The 12,827-nt window shown below is 46.3% G+C and overlaps 1 protein-coding gene across 1 annotated transcript in view; it reads right to left on the bottom strand.

The window, feature by feature from the left end:
• The window catches only part of LOC121048457, a 98,811-nt gene that overhangs the window by 78,228 nt on the left and 7,756 nt on the right, over positions 1–12,827 (bottom strand). The window contains exon 2 of the mRNA XM_042294286.1: positions 491–626. Coding sequence (XP_042150220.1) covers positions 491–626 — 136 coding nt within the window. The remainder of the gene's footprint in view (positions 1–490; positions 627–12,827) is intronic.

The following is a 12,827-nucleotide window of genomic DNA, read 5'->3' as shown; positions in this document are numbered from 1 at the left end:
TTCGGACCCAAAGCAGCGAGTTGCAATGACATTTTAATTAAGCACGGCTTTTACGCTCTCGGAATTCCGTCTGTAAAGCGGACAAGAAACGACACATAGAGATTCCTTGAATCAAAAAAGAAGGGGCGCTGTTATGCCATTTCGGCCCTTAGAGAGAAAAAAAAAGAGAGAAAGAGAAATAAAAGGACACAAACACCACTTCTCAGATAACAAATCCGCGGCACCGAATTTTTGGGCGCCACACATAAAGAAAACTGACCCGGGCCTCACATTACACACGAATGCCGCGTCATCATTCGGCTGAGACTCTCGTTTTAACTCGCTGACCACGAGTCCGAGTCGAACGCTCACGCAGCGCTCGTACCCGGTTTCGTGCCCCGCGTTGGTCTTCATTCTAGGTGGCGTCGCTGCTTCGGCAATACGGCTTTGTTACCTTGGAAGCCGTGAGACATACAGGGTGTATTTCGGCGGAATGCCACGAGAAACTCACCGTAGATACGCAGTTCCCTCTCCCCTTTGACGGTCTTGAAGCCCGGACCCTCGGTGGACACCTCGCAGCCGTACATGCCTTCCGTGTTCAGATCGGTCTTCTCGAGGAAGACGTTGTTCTTGTCCGACCTCGAGTGCTGCGAGCAAGGGAGAGACAGTGCATCAGGTCGCTTAATATGCACACCAACGCAACGTTGACAAACGAGTCCGCGTTTGGCAGATTCGTGTCAAGTGATACGTCTGCGCATGCGTCGCGCCGACAGTAGTTCCACCGCGGTGGCATGGCGCCAGAGGGTTGAGTTGGAAGCAGGCTGTATGGTACGTCATCCAAGAAAACAAATTAAACGGGTTGCAGAACATCTAAAATTATCTTTCAAAAAGTTAATAAGAGACTAATCAAGGAAGGAAATAGCCACCAAATTCAGAACTCGTTTAAAAAAACACGTATGTTCATTTCTTGTGTTTAATATTTAGTACTTCAAATCAAATCTGTTTATATTCCATCTTCTAACAATACAAATGAAGCAAATGTCGATAGAAAGCTGTCCCAAGACAAGTTGACGGGTTCACACTCCATCCTACACCAAACCCTACGAATAACGCATAAACAATACCCGATGGTTCGCCTACAGTAGATCACCTGGAATAAATCGTATGTTACTTAAACTGGCATGTGTTCGCCCAATAATGTAAAAGGCTGATTGCGTAAAATGGGGGGTGCGATGTTTGTTTGTGCTAGAACTTTTAGCATGTATTAACAGCTAATGCGCAAAACCGGAGAGCACCCCTAGCGGTTGAGGCGCATTCTGGAAAATGACTCAACAAAAAGCTTAGTGTCGGTTTACTCTAGCGCACCGTGGTCAGACACAGACACCGGGAACCCATACCGTGCATATCACCGCAGCGGATTTCATCGTATCTTTGTTGATTGATTCACGTGTGCTTGTGATGAAATAAGTACACTTTTCTTGATTCTAATCGGATGATAAATGATCCGAGGCGAATGCATAGTGGCCAAATGAACCATGGCGATAAAAATGAATGAAGATAACGTAAGAATGATGGATGGAACACGGCTTAATGATATTGAGAAAGCCCGATACTAATCTTGATGCTGGCACTCCGCAAAGTAAGTTGAAATAGACAAGAAACCCACACAACGCGTCGAAGCGGAGGACAGCGTACGTGGATCGGCGGTGAATAGCTTCGTTGTTGCTGCGTGGTCTGCTTTCGCCTTGAGCCGTTTACCTTCTGTCAAAGACACGCTAAAAGCAGTGTACTTTCTGCATCACGTGCACACTCGAATCAACCCCTAAGGATTACGGCAAGGTACGCGGCCGGCAGGGTTGGGCAGAAATACTCAAACATGTATTTGAAAATACAAATACTGGGATACATTAATATAGTAGCTAAAATGCTGATACTACGATATATCTGTAAAAATGTATCGCGATACGTATCGGAAATACATTTTAAATAGAGGCAAAAATATTTGGAGATACAAATACAGGAATACATTTTAGGGAGGGCAGAAATACAAATACAGAAACACTGATACTGCAATAATTTTTCAAATTTGTTTGAGACGCCAACTGAGATGAAGCTTGAAGTTTAAAGTGGAAGTTTAAAGTAGAAGTTTTTGATCCCGAAGTTACTTTCCCGTAGGCTTGGCACTTTTCCTTGAAGGTACTGGTTTCGGATGACGAGGAGTCTTCAATGGGCTCAAAAAAACGTTCCATCAAGGATTCACCGCGGTCCCTTCCCTGACATCCTGTCTGTCTGACGAGGGATGCGAAAAGACTTCGACCGCTAAATAAATTCTATGTTACCCTAAATCTCATCAAAACGTCACCACGTCCCTGTCCAATAAGGATGCTCCTGTCAACATAGGTCACATGACGTCATGGTGGAATGAACTGGTATTCTTTATTTGTAGGTGTGACCTTCAACATGAAACTTCATCACGCTGCTGTATGAATAGACAATACGTACTTTTGTTGTAGGTTACCTCGTTGAAGGCCGTGCAGGCAGTGTCATTTGGAATGTTCGAGAATAGTGGACCACCTGAAGCATCCTGGGACACATGTCTTATCTTCTGTTACGGTTGAAAAAACGATACGGTGGCGTCCCTGTTGTGAAGGTCCTTCCTTGCCGACCCTGCGCCACCGACGCATGGATTGCAGTCCTCAAGTTTCGTCTTGCGTACTCCAAATAGAGACCTCGTGGATTGCGACCTGATATTTCCGGCACAGAAGCGAGCTGTCCGAGAAACAGCGCGATCGAGACGAGTCGCAGGTGTACGAAGTCTGAGTCGGCAGAGCGAGGCCATGTCTGGCCTCCTTTCTGGGTTGTGGATCACCAAAGCAGCGGGTCACGTTCACGTCGGCTGATGACGCACCCTTGAGCCGTGCAATATCACGGGCGCAGCTGCAGACGCATTCGAATATGTGTTGAACTTTACTGCGTGAGTCATCCTACTATTTCAAGTCAACCCCCGCCAGGCTCGTGCTGCAACGGACTGTGACACAGCTTTGCTGGCTGGGTGTACTGTGTACGGTAAGGTAAGAGAGACGGTTAGCAGTGGGCATTGGATTCCAGCAGACGATGACTCAAGAAATATCTACCTAAGGACCTGCGGCAGAAGATGCTCTGACTCCACTCCTGGCACGCCAACTGGTTCGAGTCCCCGACTACGCAACCCTTCTCAGAAGAGAGAAGAGGACACACAGAAAAATAGTTTGGAGAATCGGAAAGAAGCTTGGTCAGCATAGCAGTGGCCCAGCATCTGCTTAACCCTAGTGCCCTCAAAAGTAGAAAAAAAAAAATGCGTTCAGACTTGTATTTTTTTTTCGGGGAGGGGGGGGGGGGACTATTTCTCAAGAGATGCAACGAAATACTTTTCATCCTGATTGTATCGCGATACAAAGAAACATTTCAAATGTATTTCGATACAGGAATACAAATACTGGTGAAAAAAAATGTATCGCGATACAAAAATACAGATACGAAATGTATTTCTGAAATACTATCGCGATACAAAGGTATCGCGATACTGCCCAACCCTGCGCGGCGGCGATGTACGAATTCTGCGGTTTCCGCGGCTGGCCGCGGTACGATGAGGGATACAGAAACTCAGATTTTTGTTGGCAGTTGTTTCCCTGAATACTCCTCAGTGACTAAAGGTGCTCCGGTTTGGCACATTATTTAACTGATATTTAATTACCATTAATTGAATAATAATTGATTAATCGGTTCAACGTGGAGACTGATGGGGAAAGTATAAATATATCGTTAGACTGTTGAGAAATAGAAGCGCTGGGATACTAAGAGCTTTAACGATGCAGGGACAGTGCGACATTTGATTTCATTCATTGGTTTCCTTGACATACATTGAAATGATCGGGGCTTATAATATACGTAAAGGGGAAGCTGGAAAAGAACACCATACATCTTTTACTGAAGTGAACATGTCAGTTATCAATTACGAAGGGATAATTTTAAAAGCGTTATATATAATTTGAAGGCCGTGAACCTGTGGCTTAATGATACATAATATTGGCAGCCGATGGTACTTATATTTTTGTGTATATTCAGCGGTTCAATAAAAGCTTCTGATTGGTACTATTTTGAATGCTTGCGGGCATGGCGCGTGCTTTGCTTGCTTTGCAAAGCAAAGCACACGCGCGTGTTTGGCTGCTTACTCTGCACGCTGGGTCGTTGAGTCGTAAGATGTAGAAAAAAGAGTGATTTAAATGTTAGCATACGGCAGCTAAGCCAACAACTTAAAGAAATGATAAAAAAAGTCAAAACATATTTACCATTCCCAGTAACTCTTCATAACTTCCTAAGTAACAACCCCCAAAATTTCTGGCCATAACTGAACCCGGAAAACAAAAATGTTGAACAAATCACCCTGGACGGAAAGGTAGTAACAGATACCAGCGTTCTTGCAGATAGTTTTAACCTGTTTTTTCAGTCAGTATTCACACGCAAGACACCACACGATAATCTGGAATACATGACTAAAAGAAAGGCAGGACAGAATGTCGGTGATATAGAAAGAAGGCCAGAGATAGATCGAGTAAGTGATACCGTATCCCCCATGCCCCAACTGACAATAACAAAAGAAGGAATTCTGTCAAAACTGTTAGACCTCGACACAAAGAAAGCATGTGGTCCAGATAAGATACTGCGACTACTTCTTTCAAGAGGTACGCGGAATAGATTTAGTTTTATTTACATTGCTTATTTGTAAGTTCTTTAGAGTCATCGCAGCTTCCCTCTGATTGGCGGTGTGCACGTGTTGTCTCGATCTTTAAAACGGGCGATAGACTGGCCATGAGCAACTACAGGGCAATTTCTTTAACAGCTTTAGCATGTAAATTCATAGAGTATGTAATAGCAAAGCACATAGTTCATTACATTGAAACTAACAAGTTGCTTTATTCTCATCAGCGTGGGTTCCGGTCTGGACTTTCAACAATAACACAACTGGTTGAGGTAACCCATGACATAGGTTCCACACATAATGATAAACAACAGGTTGATGTTATTTGTATAGACTTTTCTAAAGATTTTAATCGCGTGCCTTACAGGAAACTATTATTAAAACTTGAAACAATCGAAATTCACTCAACGATTACCGGCTGGATAGAGTCATATCTAACTAATAGAAGCCAGCATGTAAACATTAACGGCCACGTCTCAAACCTCCTTCCAGTTTACTCGGGCGTGCCCCAGGGCTCAGTCTTGGGGCCATTGCTGTTCTTAATATATACAAAGGACATAGTACATGAAACTCCAACAGACATTCATATAAGGCTCTTCGCCGATGACTGTATTATTTATTCAGCTGGTAATTCAACCGATCGACAAACTTCACTAAATAAATATCTTAAACACATTAAAGGATGGTGTGACAAATGGGATATGAAAATAAACTATACAAAGTCCGTGTTTTGCCATATCACTAAGAAACGAAGCCTTCTGCCATTTAAGTACTGCATTGGAGACATAAGAGTGAGCAATAAAGAGCACTTTAAGTACCTTGGTGTCACGTTTTCTAAAGACCTAACCTGGACCCAGCATATTGACACCGTCTGCAGATCGGCATATAAAAAGCTTTGTTTTTTGAGACACAAATTAAAACATACAACGAAAGAGATCAGAACGGTTGCTTATAAAACATACGTTAGGCCCATCTTGGAATATGTTCGTGTCGTCTAGGATCCTTATATAAAAAAAGACATCGATAGGCTAGAAAAGGTCCAGCGACAAGCTTCGCGCTTTATTCACTTTAAAAGCCCTTTCACACTTTTGCAACCGAGTGCGACCGAGAGAGACAATACTTGTTGAATCCTCTTAACATTTCTTCGGACGAGAGAACACACTGGCACGCTGGCGCCATCTCTGCGGTGACCCTGGAACTGGACTTCACAAGAGCGAAGGTTTAGCGGGATTTACGAGGTCAAATGTGCGTAATACCTATAAGAAAAGCTCGTTTACAACGTTGACAAAAGTTTTTAGAGCCAAGAAAAAAAAAGGATAATGCGCGAGAGAAATAGAAAATATGCCGGACCTCCAAGTTTACACTGCTACCCAATAGATGGCGCCAGTGTGTCCTCTCGTTGTAAGAGGTTTCAAGGCTCCCAGTTCTAAGAGGTCGCAAGAGTGTGAACGGGCCTTAACTAGAGAAAGACAGCATCCCCAAGGAAAATGCTCAGAGCCAGTAATACAGAACCCCTGCACATAAGGCGAGAAGTCGCACGTCTGAAATTGCTTTATATAAGGAGCAACGACAAACTAAATTTAAGCCCGAATAAATACGTTCTCCCATCAACCTCAAAACGATCAAGAACACTGAATCATACAAAAACATGTCAAACTTATAAAAGCCGAATACATACCTTTAAACAGTTTTTCTTTGTAAAAACTATTGAGGCATGTAAACCATTGCCCAATAATGATGAAAATTTGGAAACCGTGTCCTCCTTTGAAGATTCTATTGCAAAGCGTTTAACATAATGAGAGCTTAGAGTGATGCCCTTTCAGTCTGCAATTTGTAATAATTATGTGGGTTAATTTGTTCAATTTGTTTATTTGTTTAGAGGGCCAAGGTTGTGCCTTGTTGTCATTGCTTGTTCGAACAGCAGTGTCAGCTACATTGTTCATTTCTTATGCTTGCGTTTTTTATGTGTCATCACAACGATGAATATTCTCCCTGTAATAGCCCTCAAGAAAGGGCTGACAGTATTTTCAAATAAATAAATAAATAAATAAATGAATATTGGTAGAATTTAGTATACACATATATGGGCATATAAACAAAGTTCTAGCGTAACGTGGTATGTTAATTGCTGCTTAAAAGGGCTGGCGATAATCATCTACGCGACCGGTGCGGACACGAACCCTGTCGTGAACAACTTGAAGCATTCGGTTCCGGTTGTCCAACACGAAACTAGGGTATCGCGTGACGCCCTGTTAATGCAAATAACACGCAATATATAAATAAAAGAGCAACCACCTTATTTTTATGTATAAAGTCGGAATTACACAGAGGGCGAACTTGAATGGCTCTTCTTGCACGGCATCTAACACCTTCCCGCTAAATGGGCCGGACAGTGGTTGCGTGGCAACAACCCCGCGTCACGTGACGTTACCTGGCTTACGTCGCGATATCACGTGACACTGGACGTCGACTTACGTGGACACGTGACACGGTGACATCCGGGAGTCAGTCCCAATGTAGCGTAAAGTTACACACTCACGTGACACTGTGACTTCAAGTTACGTGGTCACGTAACCAAGTACATTATACGCATAGTGACACTGATCACGTGACCAGCTGTCCGATAGTGGCACCAACCACCTGATCATCGTACGCCCGTGTTATCGTGTTTTCCTTACAACTCTTCAAAAACTTTAAAAAAAAAGAATAGATTTTTAACTTCATTCGAAATCTATTGTGTCTGAAATACGCTCTCAATGCGACCATCACGACGCCTAATCTAACAAGTGCTTTGTTTGGAGGCACCCTGTCTTTTTGCTCGCGCGGATCTCTCGTGCCTTTTATTCATTCATCGTTCTCAGTCATTGATTTCACAATGGCGGGGATACCAAAAATAAAAAGGGCGAAGGTGAAAAGGACGAGCCGGCACATGTACGTAATGGCAGAAGGATAGAGACGAATTTCACTTGCTAATCGGGATCAATTTGTTGTTGCCCCTCACCCCTCCCCCTCCCTCACTTAATTCCGCTTTATCTTATACGAAAAACACTATAAGGTAGCAAGCAATAAGCGAGTGCAAACAAAAAAAGCAATAATATAAAAAAATGAAGGGCAAAAAAAGAAGAAAAAAAAAGAAGAGGAAAACGGGAAAGCGGTACATTAGATCGTAAATGACGCTGCGAGTTGCATATATTCATGAGGAGTACACTCGCGATCTGCTGCCTTTTTGTCTCGCGTCGGTTTCCTCGCTCGCTCGGCTTGGTTATCGCGGCAGAGAACATCGAGGATGTGGTCGGCGACACAGGCTGTGTGCTTTGTCAGGTTTGCTGCGAGCACGACTGCGACACACGGCTATCAATTGGACCCTCATCCGAGTGCCTTTTGTAAACGAGTATAACGAGGCGTGTTGCTCGTTCCGTGTTGTCGGAGAGCGATACCGCGACGTCCGAGGTGCTTGGCAGCCGTAAAGCCGCAGCTGCGCTGCTTATACGTCATTAAAAATAAAATAGAAAATGAAAGCATGGTCCTCGCTGCAAGCATGATGACGTAATTAGATGCGGACATGCCTCCAGCATCTTCGAAGCATGTTTTCTTCATACATGTTTAGAACATGTCTGCTGAGCATTTTGGCATGACCAATCTGAGAGGATCGTCATTCATGGAAGAAACGCGCATCAGACAGTGTACCCAGACCGTTTTTTGTTTACGGTATTAGGGAGTTTTAGGGAACCGTTTCCGATCTTCCGATACAAATACGATAGGCCCTCTGGGACGAACTGCGCATGTGCGAGTGTTTTGCGGTAGCGCACGCGGAGTTGGTACAGGAGGGCCCGTCGTACCGTATCGGATATGCAAACACGGCCCCCTAAAACTCCCTATTAGCAGTGTGACCGCGGTTTTAATACTACTCTCGAAGTAATTGATTACATGACCCGTAATGCACACCCTGCACGTGCGATGTCGTCACAACGTTCGGGGTCGAAGCATTACGTTCGTGGAGGCGTTACCTCGCTGCCGCCTAGTTTTCGTCACCGCGCGCGGAGGCGTCCCCACCATCCGAGGCGCTAGGCCACGCAGGCACACGGGAAGGCTTAGAGCGCTCCGATCGACGCTTGGCCATCAATTAGTGAGGCAACTGGGCGGGGTGACCCCTCCAGCGACCCCCCCCCCCCCCCGCCCCCCTTCCTTCGGACTTTTATATTTGGTCCTAATTGCGGCTAACCTCGTAGCGATCTCACGCCATCGTCGAAGCCCTGCCACCGTCGACGGCAACGCCGCTGCGTGGTGCAGAAAAATCGCGAACTGAATGATAAGAGGGTTCACTCAATAATCGGCTCTCTCTTTTCATTTTTTTGTAGCCGTCAGTTTACTTTTGATTTTAATACTATTTTGTATTTTGTTCCGTCTTCCTGCGCGCTTAGAGGCGCGGAGGCACGACCGCTTATGTTGAGTGCACCGCTTCCTGCGCTTGCCTCGTTTTTTGTTTGTTTTATTTGTTTTTCTTTATTTCGACTAATTTTATTCGCGCCCTTTTACAATTAGTTTTAGGCAGCTCTGAGTTTTTTTCTCTCTTCTTTCAACAGCCGTTGGACCCTTCTATACTTTGTTTCAGCCTAGCCTATGTCCAGACCAACGAGGTAGAGGGGCTTAGAGCGATAAACCGGGGTTCCGGTCTGCACTCGAAAGTGACCCCCCTAAGGCGGCTGCCATTGTACGCAAATTTGACCACACGTCACATGACCAAACCAAATACGTGACGTCACAGGAAAGATGGCAGCGCCCATGCAGCGGCTGGCCCCAGCTGGGCCGGAGCTTGTCGGATGCTTTGTTGGTTGTCGTTCGTCTCGGCGAGTTGATTTCAGACGCGGAAGCCGTCATAAGAGGCCGGTCGAAAGCGAGTTCAGAGTTCAGCGTGGTGTTTGACGTAGGTATAACTTGAAAATACGGAGGAACGGTGTGCATTTCGCTGGTCACCGTGTGCATTTCGCTGGTGACCGACCGGGATATTGCCACGGAAGAGACAATCTGACCTACGTTGCTCGGACCTCGGATTGATTCGGATACCGCTAGGATAAAATTTAAGGCGACGTTTCTGTGCTCTCGTTGACCATCGGAATCTTCGAGGTTTGCAGTGAAGCGTGTGCAATATATTTGTATACACAGTTTAGCGACGGAAATTGCATGAGTCGTGCTTGGCGGTGTGCAATCGCGGTGCAGCTTCGACCAAATGACCGAGGGCTCACTTCGGTTGTGCGGCGCACCGGAAGGCTGCCTTGAAGCTGGTAGTTCCCGTGCCGCGCTGAATGATGCTGTGCTGCTTACAAATTTTTCTGGCGTAGAAGTGCACTTTCACGGAGCACAGGTGTGCGGCGCACCGAAGAGCTGCCTTCAAGCTGGTAGTTCCTGTGCCATGCTTTAGGTGATGCTGTGCTGCTTCCAAAATTGTTCCGGCGTAGACGTGCACTTTCACGGAGCACAGGTGTTGCAGTTGGTATTGATCCCGCTGGTCTGTCGCACGTTTCGTCAACACAAACGTTTCATCCACACTCGTTACGCGAATTGCAAGCTGCCCGGACATTTCATCGAGCGTGTTACGTACCCAGCTCACGCCGCTTTGTGGCAACAGTCTGCAGTGGCCCATTACAGAAAAGTGGTCCCACATCCATTTCAGTTCAGTTCGTCCACGGCAGTCGCCAAACCCCGAAGGAGAGGATTTATTCGGACAGAATGCCACTAAAGCAATGCAGCTTCTTCAGTGGTCAGGATAGATTCTCTTCTGCGAGTTTTGTCATACTGTCACGGGCCCTTGTTCCAGTCCTATCTTCTATCAATATTCACTATTCTGGGACACTGCAGGTCATGCTCAGCTGTAATTGTATGTTCAGGTGGAGGTGCTGGGCACTTTACCCATAGCCCTTCACTCTGTGTGAACCCGGCGGCTCTTCAACCGAGTTACCCGATAATGGGATACGGCTGGCGGACTATCCTGCGTCTTATACCCCTGTCGAGCCGTAATCAAAGTCCTGACCCGAGCCTGGCAGAACAACCGCAAGACGACCGAGTACCACAAGGAGTAAGCTCGGAAATACACCACGAAGCACCTGAAATCCGAGCCAGTTGCTGCTACCAGGAAAAACCACCGGAATTCGGTCTCCTGTCAGAAAATCCGAAGCTGACTAAGCCAACAATGACAAACCTGTAGCAGCAAACCGTGTCCCCTCCCACCATTGTTTGCATGCCCGTCGCAAATCACACTCCGACGCTTTTTCACGCAAGCTGTATGAAGACGTCAAGGACTGGATTGAACAATATGACAGTGTCGCCCGCCACATTGGGTGGACAGACAACCAGCTCCTGCAGAACCTATACTTCTCGTGGAAGAAACTGCCGGCGCTGGTCTGAGAACCATGGATCCTCCTTAACGTCATGGGAAGTATGCAAGATCGAGCTGAAGCGCGCATTCGTCAACCAACATCAACGAGAGAGAGCCGCATTCTTGATTCTGTCCAGGACACTGCCCCAATGAGAGCGCCACCGCACTCGTGGAGGATGTTTTGCGCTTGATCGAGCGCCCACGCCCACGCCGACTTTGATGCTACAGAAGACAAGAACCAAAGAATCCCATGCCCCTCACGTGAGGGACAACACCTTCGGCAGCCTTTTCCGCAACCCCCCCAACAACAGTCGGAGTGTTCATATCACTGAGGCTTCCAACATGGAATGTGCACTGCATGCCCAAGCCTGCCACTATGAACAACTTCCCGGCGTCTCGACACTCGAGTTGTCCAGCTACTACTTCGACGCCAGCCTCCCAGGCATCCACGACGTTGTCTGGGAGGAGATCAGGAAGCTACTTCCTGCCATCAGTTGCCTGGCTTTTATTTTGATTGCTGAGATTGTTTCGGAACGAGTTTGACAGGTATTTTAACCGAGACTTCTGCGAGCGAAGCGGCATCTGACAAACCGAGGGCAACTTACACCACAATGGCACGACGACCGCCACTGGCTGCCCCTTAGTATTCAATGCCAATTCAATGAGACACTCTAACGCCGAAGCATTCCCGACATCGTGTGTAGATCTGTGCTCAACAAAGTATACCGAGGAAAACGTAGGTGATGCGAATGTACGACCGAAAACCACTTTGCTACCACTGCATGAAGCCGACCATGTCTACCAAAGCAGCCCGTACCAATGAATTGGTCGGCGAGGGTTCGTGCCAAACGACCCTCGATTACGTCTCGAGGAGCGACCACGGGAGATTAAGGATTACCTTCGGCGACCTTTGTCCCTGACGCCGAAGGTGCTGAATCAAAGATTCTGAATCCCTGATTACCCCAAAGCTCCTCATGTCCATCACCTCAACAAGAGGTAAGCACGACAAAGCAGGTGAGCGGCGATGCAGTGACAGTGGATTTGGTGTCGGTTGTCGTCCAAGGACAATACCTAAAAATTTGCTGACACCAATTTTCTGTGTCCACTCCACCAAGCACACAATTTCCAACTTTGAGGGAGAATGCCCCTGAGTGACTTGAAGGAATAGAATGGCTGGTTGCTCTCAAAAGTGAACTGCAAGCATCACCAGACTTGGATAGCAAACAAAAATTTTTGCCAGCTTTCAAGTCAATGGTACAGCAAAAGGCACAGCCACGTAAGCAATACATGCCCGAGCTTGCTACATTGATGCCGAAAACTACCAGGAAAATTTTCGGATTAGAAGCCAGCCCTGCAGCTTCAGTGCATCGGACGTCAGTGGCCGCACATGACATATGATTACAAGACAGCATCAGTCGGTCAAAGTTGCCACTCAACCAAACTGAACACCGACGTGCCAGGAGCGTCATCCGACAACAAGGTCCACAGGTACTACGACTGAACGCCTGACACGAGACTGTCGCAGAAAGAACTCGTTATGGAACCATTTACTAAGAATCAATAATTATGTAATCAAGTGGAAATAAACATATTTGATACACTAACCAGATAAACATATTTCCGCTTGCCTTCATGCCTTGAGAGTCTACACACCGAGAATTGTGTCCACTGCACGCTCTGGACTTTACGAGGACACTTGCTTCTCTGACCCTTCAATATTAATTAAGGGGTCATACC

This window comes from Ixodes scapularis, unplaced genomic scaffold, assembly GCF_016920785.2.
Source record: "Ixodes scapularis isolate PalLabHiFi unplaced genomic scaffold, ASM1692078v2 PGA_scaffold5__190_contigs__length_132052651, whole genome shotgun sequence".
Classification (NCBI taxonomy): domain Eukaryota; kingdom Metazoa; phylum Arthropoda; class Arachnida; order Ixodida; family Ixodidae; genus Ixodes; species Ixodes scapularis.
The sequence above is the reverse complement of the archived record's forward strand: the minus strand, read 5'-3'. Positions and strand labels throughout refer to the sequence as shown.